General features: G+C 38.7%; 1 protein-coding gene across 2 annotated transcripts in view; it reads right to left on the reverse strand.

The window, feature by feature from the left end:
- Window positions 1–13,146, reverse strand: part of LOC105497691 (RNA polymerase III subunit B) — a 136,732-nt gene that overhangs the window by 109,522 nt on the left and 14,064 nt on the right. For both annotated transcript variants that reach the window (XM_011768973.3, XM_011768974.2), the window contains exons 7-9: window positions 9,187–9,278; window positions 7,275–7,392; window positions 5,548–5,656 (exon numbers count right to left, since the gene is read on the reverse strand). In XM_011768973.3, coding sequence (XP_011767275.1) covers window positions 5,548–5,656; window positions 7,275–7,392; window positions 9,187–9,278 — 319 coding nt within the window. The remainder of the gene's footprint in view (window positions 1–5,547; window positions 5,657–7,274; window positions 7,393–9,186; window positions 9,279–13,146) is intronic.

Below are 13,146 nucleotides of genomic sequence, written 5' to 3' on the forward strand. Positions count from 1 at the left end.
ATTTAGAATATGGATGCTTCCTGAGTTAAAGAACCTGACTTGTCAACATCCATTCAATACTTATGAACCATCAGGGGTTCTCTCCCTAAATCCCAATCATCAGATTGATTTGAGGGCTACTTTTCTCCCTGACTCCTACCCTCTGTCACCTGGTTACAACTTTAACAGTAAAGACTCAATCCTTTCTTTCTTACTCCTCTGAGGTTTATACCCAAAATACTTTTCCGTTTTAACCAACTTAGTTCAACCTCAGAGGATCTCTTCCTTTGTTTTCTCTAATTTTGACTCAAAAATTATTTCCACTATCATACTATTGAAACTGAATAAATATTATACATTTCTAAAATTATCTGAAGCATCCAGTATCTCCTCAAATAATCTGAGCTCTTCATTTCAACTAAACTGGTTATCGAGATTCATTTTGTACCTATATATCGGTTATCATTATCCACGGTAGTTATGTTCTATCAAGTTGCTGAATCATACCAAATACTGAATAGTAAATACTGAACCATTGTTCCAGGAAAAATACAGGGCTAGGTTCCTGTGAGCCTATGGTTACATTTTCCTCAACTAATCAATACAGAATCTTATTTTCTGTGTGATTCTTTTAAAAGATATTTAAGGCCAGGAGCTGTGGCTCACGCCTGTAGTCCCAGCACTTTGGGAGGCCAAGGCGGAAGGATCACAGGGTCAGGAGTTCAAGACCAGCCTAGCCAACATGGTGAAACCCCATCTCTACTAAAAATACAAAAATTAGCTGGGCGTGGTGGAGGGCACCTGTAATCCTAAGCTACTCGGGAGGCTGAGGCAGGAGAATTGCTTGAAACTGGAAGGGAGGTTGCAGTGAGCCAAGGTCGCACCATTACACACTAGCCTAGGTGAAAGAGCAAAACTCCATCTCAAAAAAACAAAAAAAGATATTTATCACTGATTCATTAACTTTGAAGTCAGCCAACAGCACTATAACTCATGCCTGAACAAAGCTTATCTAACACATATTTCCTCCAGAAGGCACATCACAGCCTATTTGTCCTTTGGAACACCTTGACGGAACTTTAGCATTACACTAGGGGGCCATCTTATACTGCAAATCAACAAAGCACAAAAATACAAAAAATACGGCACTAAATAGACTGCAAAACAGACACTTGATTACAACATAAGGGCTGAAACAAGAAGGCGGAGTGTTGCCTTGTTCAGTCTCAGCTGGGAATATGTGCGCTGGGTGACTTAAGTTTTTACCACTCCATATCAGTGCATATCTGTAAATAACCACAAAAGCACCGCAAGTATTGATTCTGGGGTTATGTATAAATTTTAGCAAGTAAGTGAATTCACAAACAGGGAATTTGCAAATACTGAGGATCAACTAACTGTATCACACAATGCCAACTATTTTTTTTATTTTGCTTGATAACTAATACGACAACTTAACTGTTCACTGAATGTATATAGTATTTATGTCTTAGAGCAGGTTAAACGGGTCTCTGTGTCACTATAGGTACATATCATTTTATCATGCTTTGCTTTATTGGGCTTTGTAGATATTGTCTTTTTCCAAATTGAAGGTTTGTCCCTGCTTGCAGACTGACCCTGCTTCAGGCAAGTCTATTGGTGTCATTTTTTCAACAGCATGTGCTCACTTCATATCCCTGTGTCACATTTTGGTAAATTCTTGCCATATTTCAAACTTTTTCACTGTTATGGTGACCTGTGATCAACGATCTTTTTTTTTTTCTTTTTTTTGAGACGGAGTCTCACTCTGTTGCCCAGGCTGGAGTGCAGTGGCGAAATCCAGGCTCACCGCAACCTCCACCTCCCAGGTTCAAGCAATCACCCTGCCTCAGCCTCCCAAAGTAGCTGAGATTACAGACGTGTGCCACCACACCCAGCTAATTTTTATATTTTTAGTAGAGATGGGATTTCACCATGTTGGTCAGGCTGGTCTTGAACTCCCGACCTCAAATGATCCCCGCCTCAGCCTCCCAAAGTGCTGGGATTATAGGCGTGAGCCATTGCGTCCAGCTGATCAGCGTTCTTTGATGTTACTATTGTAACTGTTTTGGGGTGCCACAAACTGTGCTCATAAGAGATGAAAAATTTAATCGATAAATATGTGTGTTGTGACTGCTCCACCAACTAGCTATTCCCCCATCTCTCTCCCTTCTTGAGCCTCCTTATTCCTTGAGACACAACAATAGTGAAATTAGGCCAATTAATAATGCTAGAATGGCTTCTTAAGTATGCAAGTTAAAAAAAGGGTTGCATATCTGTCACCATAAATCAAAAGGTAGAAACGATTAAGTTGAGAAAGAAAGGCGTGTCAAAAGCTGAGACAGGCCAAAAACTAGGCCTCTTGCACCAATTAGACTAGTTGTGAACACAAAGGAAAAGTTCTTGAAGGAAATTAAAAGTGCTATTCCAGTGAACATATCAACGATAAGAAAGGGAAACAGGCTTATTGCTGATATGTAGACGGTTTTAGTGGTCTGGATAGAAGAGCAAACCAGCCACAATAAGTTAAAGCATAATCCTGAGTAAGGGCCTAACTCTCTTCAGTTCTATGAAGGCTGAGAGAGGGGAGGAAGGGGCAGAAGAAAAGTTGGAAACTAGCAGAGGCTGGTTCATGAGATTTAAGGAAAGAAGCCATCTCCATAACATAAAAGTGCAAGGCGAAGCAGCAAGTGCTGATGGAGAAGCTGCGGCAAGTTATCCAGAAGATTTGGCTAAGATCACTGATGAAGGTGTCTACACTAAACAACAGATTTTCAATGTAGATGAAACAGACTTCTATTGAAAGACTTCTAACATGCTGTCTAGGACTTTGACAGCTGGAGAGGTCAATGCCTGGCTTCAAAGCTTCAAAGGACAGGCTGACTTTCTTGTGAGGGTCTAGAAAAAGTTCAAGTCAGTGCTCATTGACCATTCTGAAAATCGTAAGGCTCTTAAGAATTATGCTATATCTACTCTCCCTGTGCTCTACCAATGAAGCAACAAAGTCTGGATGACAGCGCATCAGTTGACAGTATAGTTCACTGAATATTTTATGTCTACTGTTGAGAACAACTGCTAAGAAAAAAAGATCCTTTAAAAACATTACTGCTCATTGATAATGAACTCAGTCACCAAGAGTTCTGATAAAGATGTACAAGATCAATGTTTTTGTACTTGCTAACACAACATCTATTCTGCAGCCCATGAATAAAGAAGTAATTTCAACTTTCAAGTCTTATGGCTATAGCTGCCATAGATAGTGATTCCTTTGATGGATCTGGACAAAGTAAACTGGAAACCTTCTGGAAAGGATTCACTCTTCTAGATGCCAATAAGAATATCTGTGATTCCCCTGAATACGAGAGACCCTAATAGTTAGGCAGGAATATCATCATTCCTATTCAGCCTGAAGAAGTTATGGAAGATGGGTCTTCATCCTTCTACGAACCTTAGGACTAGGGTTGTCTTATAAAAGGGGAAGAGGGAAATATGTCAGAGGTGTTCGAACCACAGTGACTCTCTCTTGAACAGGGGCTGAGACCAAGTGGGCTGCATTCCAAGGAGGTTAAGGCATTCTTAGTCACAGGATGAGACAGGAGGTTGGCACAAGATACAGGTCATAAAGACCTTGCTGATAAAACAGACTGCAGTAAGGAAGCCAGCCAAAACCCACTAAAACCAAGATGGCAATGAGAGTGACCTCTGGTCGTCCTCACACTCCTACCAGCGCCATGATAGTTTATAAATGCCATGTCAACGTCAGGAAGTTACCCTATATGGTCTAAAAGGAGGAGGAAACTTCAATTCTGGGAACTCCCCACCTCTTTCCCAGAAAACTCATGAATAATCCACCCCTTGTTTAGCATATAATCAAGAAATAACCATTAAAATGGGCAACCAGCAGCCCTTGGGGTTGCTCTGCCTATGGAGTAGCCATTCTTTCGTTTCTTTACTTTCTTATAAACTTGCTTTCACCTTAAAAAAAAAAAAAAAAAAAGAATGTCTATATATCTGTGACTCATGAGAAGAGGTAAAAATATCAACATTAACAAAAGTTTGAAAGAAGCTGCTTCCCATCCTCTAGGATGACTTTGAGGGGTTTAAGACTTTAGTGAAGAAAGTAGCTGCAGATGTGGTGGGAATAGCAAGAGAACTAGAAGTAGAAGTGGAGCCTGAAGATGTGACTGAATTGGTGTAATCTCATGATATAACTTGAACAGGTGAGGAGTTGCTTCTTAATGATGAGCAGAGAAAGTGATTTCTTGAAATGGAATCTAATACTGGTGAAGAGGCTGTATATATTGTTGGAATAACAAAAAAGGATGTAGAATATTACGTACACTTCATTGACAAAGCAGCAGCAGGGCTTAAGACAAGTGACTCTAATTTTTGAAAGAAGTTCTACTGTGGGTAAAATGCTATCAAACAGCATTGTGTGCTACAGAGAAATCTTTCACGAAGTAAGAGTCAATAGCTGTGGCAAACTTCACTGATGTCTTATTTTAAGAAAATGCCATAGCCACCTTCAGCAACCACCACCCTGATTAGTCAGTAGCCACCAACACTGAGGCAAGACCCTCTACCAGTAAAAAGATTCTAACTCACTGAAAGATTATGACTCAGATAATTGTTACAATTTTTTAGCAAAAAAGTATATTTTAATTGAGGCATGTATTTTTTATACATAATGCTACTGTACACTTAACAGACTACAGTATGGTATACACATAACTTTTGTATACACTGGGAAAGTAAAATATTCGTGTGACTCACTTTACTGTGATATTAGCTTTATTGTGGTGGTCTGGAACAAAACCAGCAGTATCTCTGAAGTATGCCTGTATCTAAGAACACTATACCATTTCAATATTGTTTCTATGGAAAATGTCTTTTGCATTCTAGGCCAACAATTCACAAATAAGCTGATTTTTTTCTTTAGTTTTGAGATAGGGTCTTGCTGTATTGCCCAGGCTGGAGTGCAGTGGCATGATCATGGCTCACCGCAGCCTTGACTTCCTGGGCTTGTGTGATCCTCCCATCTCAGCAACCCAAATAGGTGAAACTATAGGCACACGCCACCAAGTTTGGCTAATGTTTTTATTATTTGTAGAGATGAGTTCTCACTATGTTGTCCAGGCTGGAGCAGAGTGGCACAATCTCAGCTCACTGCAACCTTTGCCTCCCAGGCTTAAGCCATCCTCCCACCTCAGCCTCCTGGGTGGCTGGGAGTAGAGGTGCACACCACCACAGCCAGCTATTATTATTATTTTTTTTTTTGGTAGAGATGGGGGTTTCACCATGTTGCCCAAGTTGGTCTCAAACTCCTGGGCTCAGGCAGTCTGCCCATCTTGGCCTCCCAAAATGTTGGGATTTCAGGCATGAGCCACCATGCCCAGCCAGCTTTCAATTTAAAATACATCATATGACTGACAACTTACATCACAAATCTTTCTACTCCAAAAATTCCTTACCTTCCAAATCTCTAATTATATATGTAAATAAACCAGAGAAAGAATTCTTATAATTTTCAGAAGAGAGCTGCAGCTTTACCTTAAATATGATGACAATGGGTATATCTTCTGACAAAGTATTATGCCTCAAATAAAATCGTCCTTGTTTCACAGCCATATTGGTTCTGCTTTTTTTCTCATGGGTAGAGCTATGAGTAAATACAAGTTGGTTAAACTGCATCCCCACTGAGTTTCAAGCTAATAACATGCAATAGCAATGATCATTAATCAACAAGGGTCAACTGATCAACAACAATGACAAGGTCCTTTCTAGTAAGTACTTTAAAAAGACAATCCCTTTCCTGCCCAGCTGCCACTTCTGTGAACATTTAAAAACATGATAAATTTTTCTTTGACTTTGAGATTATGATGGAAGTTCTGTGTGTGAATGAGTGACAACTACTTTCTGACCAACTTCACTTTGACTCCACCTGAATTACTTTGATCCAGTGTAGAGCATATATACAAGGCCAATTTTATAATATGGGCCTTAACCATAAAGAGGAAATTAAAAAGAAATGAATTTATGTGAGTTTTTAAACTAGTAATTCAACAAAACATACCCACAGTCTTGGTATATAGTAAAGCCAAAAGAAAGGAATATCCTTCTATTGGTATCTGTGTTAGTTATAAAATTTCTAATGGATTTCAAAGCATTTTAAAAGCTCTAATCAACCACATTAGTAACACACACAGATTACCTGCTACTATGCATTGTTACCCACGTTACTTATATTAGCTCTAATCTTCTACATAGTCAAACTTTGAAGTATTATCTCAAAATCACATAGGAGGAAACCAAGACTTAGAGAAGTTAAGTAACTGCACGTTCCAGTGCCTCATATCTAGAAAACAAAGGCTTTAGGATTCAAACTCAAATTGAAATTGCCCTGGCTCCAAAGTTTAGATAGTGGGAAGACATGGACTATAGAATTAACTATATCTGGGTTCAAAGGCTATCTACCCCTTACAGTCAAGGTACCCCTGAGCTTAAGGCCTGTTAGTTGTAAAATGAAGATGTTAACAGTACCACTTATCTTGGAAGACTGAGGTGACAAATAATATATCTAGTATTTTGCCTGGCTGCTGGTAAGTACTCGACGAATGACCATCATTGTTAACTGCCTCTCCATCAGAAAGAAAAGTACAGAAACTCTGAGTTAATCAGTTCGTTGTAGGTTATCAAACGGGAAACTACTACACTCTGACATCTTATCTATGCCACAAATCTTTCTATTCCCAGAACTCATTAACCTCCACATTTCAAATTACATGTGAAAATAAAAAGTTACAGAAGCCTCGAAAGGGATACTGTTGTAAAAATGAGTACACTGTGAAAGAGGCTGGTCTAGAAAACTAACAATAGGGTGTTAAGTCCATAATATAGGTCATTTAGTATTAAGGGTCAAATAGTCCCTGATCATACTGCTGCAGGAATATACAAATAAATGGTAAAAGGCTGAAAAGGAGCATGAAAAACTTAAGAGTGGTTTTATATTTTTTCTCTTTAAAAATCTCCTTTCATGTTCTATAAGCTAAGATAAAATTCAGCTTAAACAGTGACTTTTCAAACGATGTCTCAGACTCCCATCACTGAAATTTTAAAATCAATACCCTATGCTTACAGACTTTCATAATAAATTGAATGCAGATAGCTTAACTATTACAATGCCTGCTTTTAGAGGTAATAACTGGCTCCCTCTGTATTGAAAGATAGCCATTTAGGACTAATTGAATGACCAATATTTTTTAAGGACACCATCTTACCTGGTAACTGAAGCTCCAACGGCTCCTTTTCTATCAGCCTCCACGATGATCCTGTTCTTAGACAGCTGCTCTTGGATAAGAATAACTTTTTCTACTCCTTTAACAATGAAGTAGCCACCTACCCAAAGGAAACAAGAAAAACTTAATCATTTATTCCTCAACCAGTGTTGATTTAGTAATGGCAAGAATCTTGTGAATCAGATTACCTTTTCTACTGCTTCATGGCACTGGCTAACACTTGATTCAAAGGGGTTTGCTGATTTTATTTTTTGAGAAAGGATCTCCCTCTGTTGCCCAGGTTGGAGTGCAGTGGCACAATCATAGCTCACTGCAACCTTGAACTCCTAACCTCAAGTGATTCGCCCGCCCCAGTCTCCTGAGTAGCTAGGACTACAGGCATGTGCCACCACGCCTAGCTAATTTTTAAATTTCTTCCAACAACAGGGTCTCACTATGTTTCTCAGGCTGACTCGCTGTCTTAAGCCATCCTCCTGCCTCAGCCTCTCAAAGCGCTGGGATCATAGGTATGAGCCATTGTGCCCATCTGATGTTGTTTTATGGACTGAAGATCAGCACATTATTTTATACAAATGAGCTATATTTGTATAAAATCTTGAGGACAGGAAATATATCTTATTGGTCTATGAATCACCAGGCCCTGACATATGTAGAAAGTGAATGAAAAAACAAGTTAAATAAATTAGATGTCAGAGCTCTTAAGTAAAAGTGTAACTGACAATTTTCAATATAAACTGAAATTTACTTTAAGTTTTCTAACAAATCAGTGATAATGGTAGATTAAGATTAGGTTTCCAAATAATATTGCATATTCGAAAAAATTCATGCATCATCATTTATTTTTTTTTGCACACAATTCAGAGTAGGATAAAGTAATACTTCATTTTATACCTGCAGAATATAAGCAAAAACAATACAACATATTCGACTTATGCAACATTCTGTTACAGTCTAGTAAAGTCACATTCTTCATTAACTTCTTTCCAAAACTTCTGAGATTCTACAACAATGTAACTTTACAGGAATAAGATTAAAGCAACTATAAGTTCAAATAAATCAATGTGAAATATGAGTTAAAGAATTAAGATAAACTTCCTGTTAAGTTCTAAGTTTGAAATTTTACAAAAGAAATTGCCTAGAAATAGGCACAAAAATAAAACTTTTCAAAATGTAAACCAAAAAATACTTTCATCTTCCCCTGGCTTTACTGCATTTAAAACAGCCTGAAGTGAAATACTTGAGCCTGAAGTGAGATACTTGATTTTTTTCAGCGAGGCAAGGCCAGTAACTTTGGAAGATTATTCTTGAATTTTTAGGCATACCAAAAGAAACTGCTGGCCAAAGATAGAAAAGACTGACAAATCATGGCAATAAACAAGAATGTGGCATATTAAAGTCTTAAGTCTGAAATAAAAGAAGAAACAGTATGTCTTTGAGAAATATAGACTAATAGGGCTGGGCACAGTGGTTCACGCCTGTAATCTCAGCATTTGGGGAAGCTAAGGTGGATGAGTCCAGGAGATCAGCCAGGATGACATAGCAAAACACCATCTCTACTAAAAATACAAAAATGAGCTGGGCATGGTGGCACAAGCCTGTAGTCCCAGCTGTTTGTGAAGCTGAGGTGGGAGGACTGCTTGAGATCACACCACTGCACTCCAGCTTAGGTGACAGAGTGAGAGACTGTCTCGAAAAAAAAAAAGAAAAAAAAAAGAAATACAGACTAATAGCATAAAGCTAGATAAAGCTAGAGACAAATTTCTGGGTGTTTTGTGAACAAGTTCATTATAAAGTAGAAAAGTTGGCACTGTTTTTGAGACAAAATGTTAAAACAACAGCAGCAGCAGAATAAAAGAATAAGGAAAGTGGGGCAAATCCAAGACTTCACACATACCTGGATCTAAAGGACATTCGTTCAGTTTGGCAAATTCTGCTGGCGTTTTTCCAGTAAGAACACAGTTTGAACTACGTAGCATTATGGGCATTCTGTATAAAATAAAAGAAAAGAAAATATCACATGTAGGCTGTCAATGGTAAACGCTGCAAAAAATACAAAACATGCAGTGCACACCACCTCACCAAGGGTCTGTCTATGCACTATGTTAGAAAAGGCAGAGAAATAGCAACTGCATGGAAGCCAAGCAAAACGAAGTATTTTCTCAGGCATGCTGCTCGTCTAGTACAGACGATAAAAACTCAGGCTGGGTGCAGAGGCTCATGCCTGTAATCCCAGCACTTTGGGAGGCCAAGGTGGGTGGATCATATGAGGCCAGGAGTTCAAGAGCAGCCTGGTCAACATGGTGAAACCCCATCTCTACTAAAAATACAAAAAATTAGCTGGGTGTGGTGGTGTGTGCCTGTAGTCCCAGCTACTCAGGAGGCTGAGACAGGAGAATCGCTTGAACTTGGAGGTGGAAGTTGCCATAAGCCGGGATCGCGCCACTGCACTCCAGAATGAGGCTCTCTTAAAAAACAAAACAAAAAACCAAAAACCTCAAATGTTTGGTTTAAACTTTGCGTACAGCTTTAGTGAGAGTCAGAAATGACAGCAATACTTCCTTCATGGAAGACAAAGTGATTCTCATCAGTTACTTGGCAATAGCATGACGCATCCAAGTGTAAGGAACAACAGGCTATGAAAACTAACCAGGCAGTCTGGAAAAAGAACTAAGCAAAACTTACTAGAAATGGAAATTTTAAGCACTGACTTAAAAATGTAGAAATAGGTTGGATAATAACAGATTTGATATTGCTGAAGATATAATTACTGGGCTGGAAAAGACATCTGAAGAAATTACTGAGAATGTATCTCAGAAAGACATAGAGATGGAAGATATGAAAGAGAGTTTAAGAGTCAGGGAAGGATAGAGAGAGAGTGACTAATAAACATCTAATCAGACTTCTAGATGGCAAAAATACACAGAATGGGTGAGAAGTCCTATTCAAAGAGATAATAGCTGTAAAGTTTTAAAGATACATGAAAGACACAAATCCTCACAGTAACACCTGCACAAGATAATAAAAAGAAAGCTACACCTAAGCATATCACAGTCAAGATACTAAACACCAAAATTAGAGATCAGATTTAAAACCCAGCCAGAAAAAAAGGGAGGCTACCAAAAAGGAAAGGATACACAATAACTTCACAACAATCAATGACACAGAGCAATGTGCTCAAAGTGCTCAGAGAAAGTAACTGCCAACCTCAATTTGTGTATTCTGCTAAGTATTCACTCAGAATGAGGTCAACATAAAGATATTTCCAGACAAAAACTGAGAGAAGTTACTAATGTACTAATAGGCCCTCACTAATAAATTTGTAAAAAAAATTCATCTTCAGGAAGATGGAAAATGAACACTAACCAAAAGTCTGACGTGTAAAAATATTCAGTGAGCAAAGAAAATGGAAACTAACATGTGCGGATATAAACAAATATGAACTTCGTAAGACAATAACAATTTCTAATTCATAGGTTAAAAAACATGACAGGGAGGCCAGGCGCAGTGGCTCACGCCTGTAATCCCAGCATTTTGGGAGGCCGAGGCGGGCGGATAACAAGGTCAAGGGAATCAAGACCACCCTGGCCAATGTGGTGAAACCCCGTCTCTACTAAAAATATAAAAAATATTGGCTGGGTGTGGTGGCGCACGGCTGTAGTTCCAGCTACTCAGGAGGATGGGGCAGGAGGATCGCTTGAACCTGGGAGGCGGAGGGTGCAATGAGCCAAGATCACGCCATTGCACTCCAGCCTGGGCAACAGAGTGAGACTCCATCTCAAAAAAAAAAAAAAAAAACATGCCACGAATGGTGGCTCACGCCTGCAATTCCCAGTGCTTTGGGAGACCGAGGCGGGTGGATCACTTGAGCCCAGGAGCTCAAGACCAGCCTGGACGACATGGCAAAACCCTGTCTCTACAAAAAATACAAAAATTAGCCAGGTGTGGTGGTGCACTTACAGTCCCAGTTACTGGGGAGGTTGGAGGTGGGAGGATCACTTGAGCCCAGGAGGTTAAGGCTGCAGTGAGCCTCAATGAGTACACTCAATAAGTGTACCACTGCACTCCTGCCTGGGTAACAGAGTGAGACCGTCTCAAAAAGACCAAAACAAAACAAGATAGAACAAAAATTTGGTACAACAAAAGCATATAAGTCAAAGTGATTGATTTGATCCAACTTAAAAGCTTTCTAAAGTCTTTGTTCTTGCCAGGAGGAGAATAAAGATATTGTTTATTTTTAAACTTTGTTAAGTATACATTTCAAAATTTCTAAGATAAACATAAACAATCAGAAATACTGCATATGACTTTTAAATCAATTGGGGAAGGGTGAGAAAAAAAAATCTTCCATTATCCAAAAACAAAAATGGAAAAAACTTGAAACATGAAAAGCTAGACAGCTTTAAAATATAGAATAAGTTGACAGATATACATTCAAATATATATGTATATATGTATGTATATATATAACAAATATAATTGAACTAAATTCTCAAGACAATTTTTTTTAAAATGTAGCCATATGCAGTTTACTTCAACTAAACTCAAAACGTAAGGACATTTAAGAGATTTTTTTTTGAGATGGAGTCTCGCTCTATTGCCCAGGCCAGAGTACAGTGGCATAATCTCGGCTCACTGCAATCTCTGCCTTCTGGGTTCGAGCAATTCTCATGCCTCAGTCTCTCAAGTAGCTGGGATTACAGATGTGCACCACCGCGCCCAGCTAATTTTTATATTTTTAGTAGAGGCGGGGTTTCACCATGTTGGCCAGGCTGGTCTCGAACTCCCAACCTCAGGTGATCTGCCCGCCTCAGCTTCCCAAAGTGCTGGGATTACAGGTGTGAGCCACTGTGCCCAGCCCATATAAAAGATTAAACAGACAATAATTTCTTTAATGATATGCCAGAAATATAACCAAAAGAAAGCAAACGTGGCTACGCTAAGAGCAGACAAAATAAGATTCAAGGCAAAGAATATTACAAGAGATAAAGAAGATAAATGTATAATAATCAAAGGTTCAATTTACTAGGAAGACTTAACAATTCTAAACTTCTATGCACCTAATATCACAGCTTCAAAAAAGCAAAAATACACAAAACCATAAAGAAAATGGACAAATCCACCACCACAGAGGGAGATTTTAACATACCTATTGTAGTAACTGATAGAACAAACAAATCAAAAAGCAATGCAGATACAAAACATCTAAACAACACAATTAACAAGTCCGATCTGAAGGAAAAACACAGACAATGGCACAAAACAACTGGAGAACACCCCTTGTTTCCAAACAAACACGAAACATTTATAGAAACACGTCTCTACAAAGCTCCAAAAATTGACATAAAGCACCAATTGGGAAATCTTAAGTCTTCAAAATAACTTACATTCAAAAGGAAATAGTAATGGGAAGATAGAAATAAGAATATTGTCATTTTACATCAAGGGAAATGAACACACTGACTAAAGTTATGTAATACGACATGAAGATATAAGAATATTACAGTTACTACAGTAACCAAAAAGAGAATTAAAAACAAGAAGGAAAATTCGGGAAGAGGAAGGGAGAAGCAAAGTAGGTGACACAGGTAAGCTAAGCCACATCCCATATATCAGGAGGCAAAACATAATGTTTACAGTTAATGTATCAAGAAATAGAGGTCAAAGCATCACATTTAAAGTTACGGATATTGGCCATGCACGGTAGCTCATGCCTGTAATCTCAGCACTTTGGGAGGCCGAGGCGAGTGGATCACATGAGGTCAGGGGTTTGTGACCAGCCTAACTAACATGGTGAAACCCGTCTCTACTAAAAATAAGAAAAAATTAGCCAGGTGTGGTGGCAGGCACCTGTAAT

This window comes from Macaca nemestrina, chromosome 10, assembly GCF_043159975.1.
Source record: "Macaca nemestrina isolate mMacNem1 chromosome 10, mMacNem.hap1, whole genome shotgun sequence".
In the NCBI taxonomy this organism is placed as follows: domain Eukaryota; kingdom Metazoa; phylum Chordata; class Mammalia; order Primates; family Cercopithecidae; genus Macaca; species Macaca nemestrina.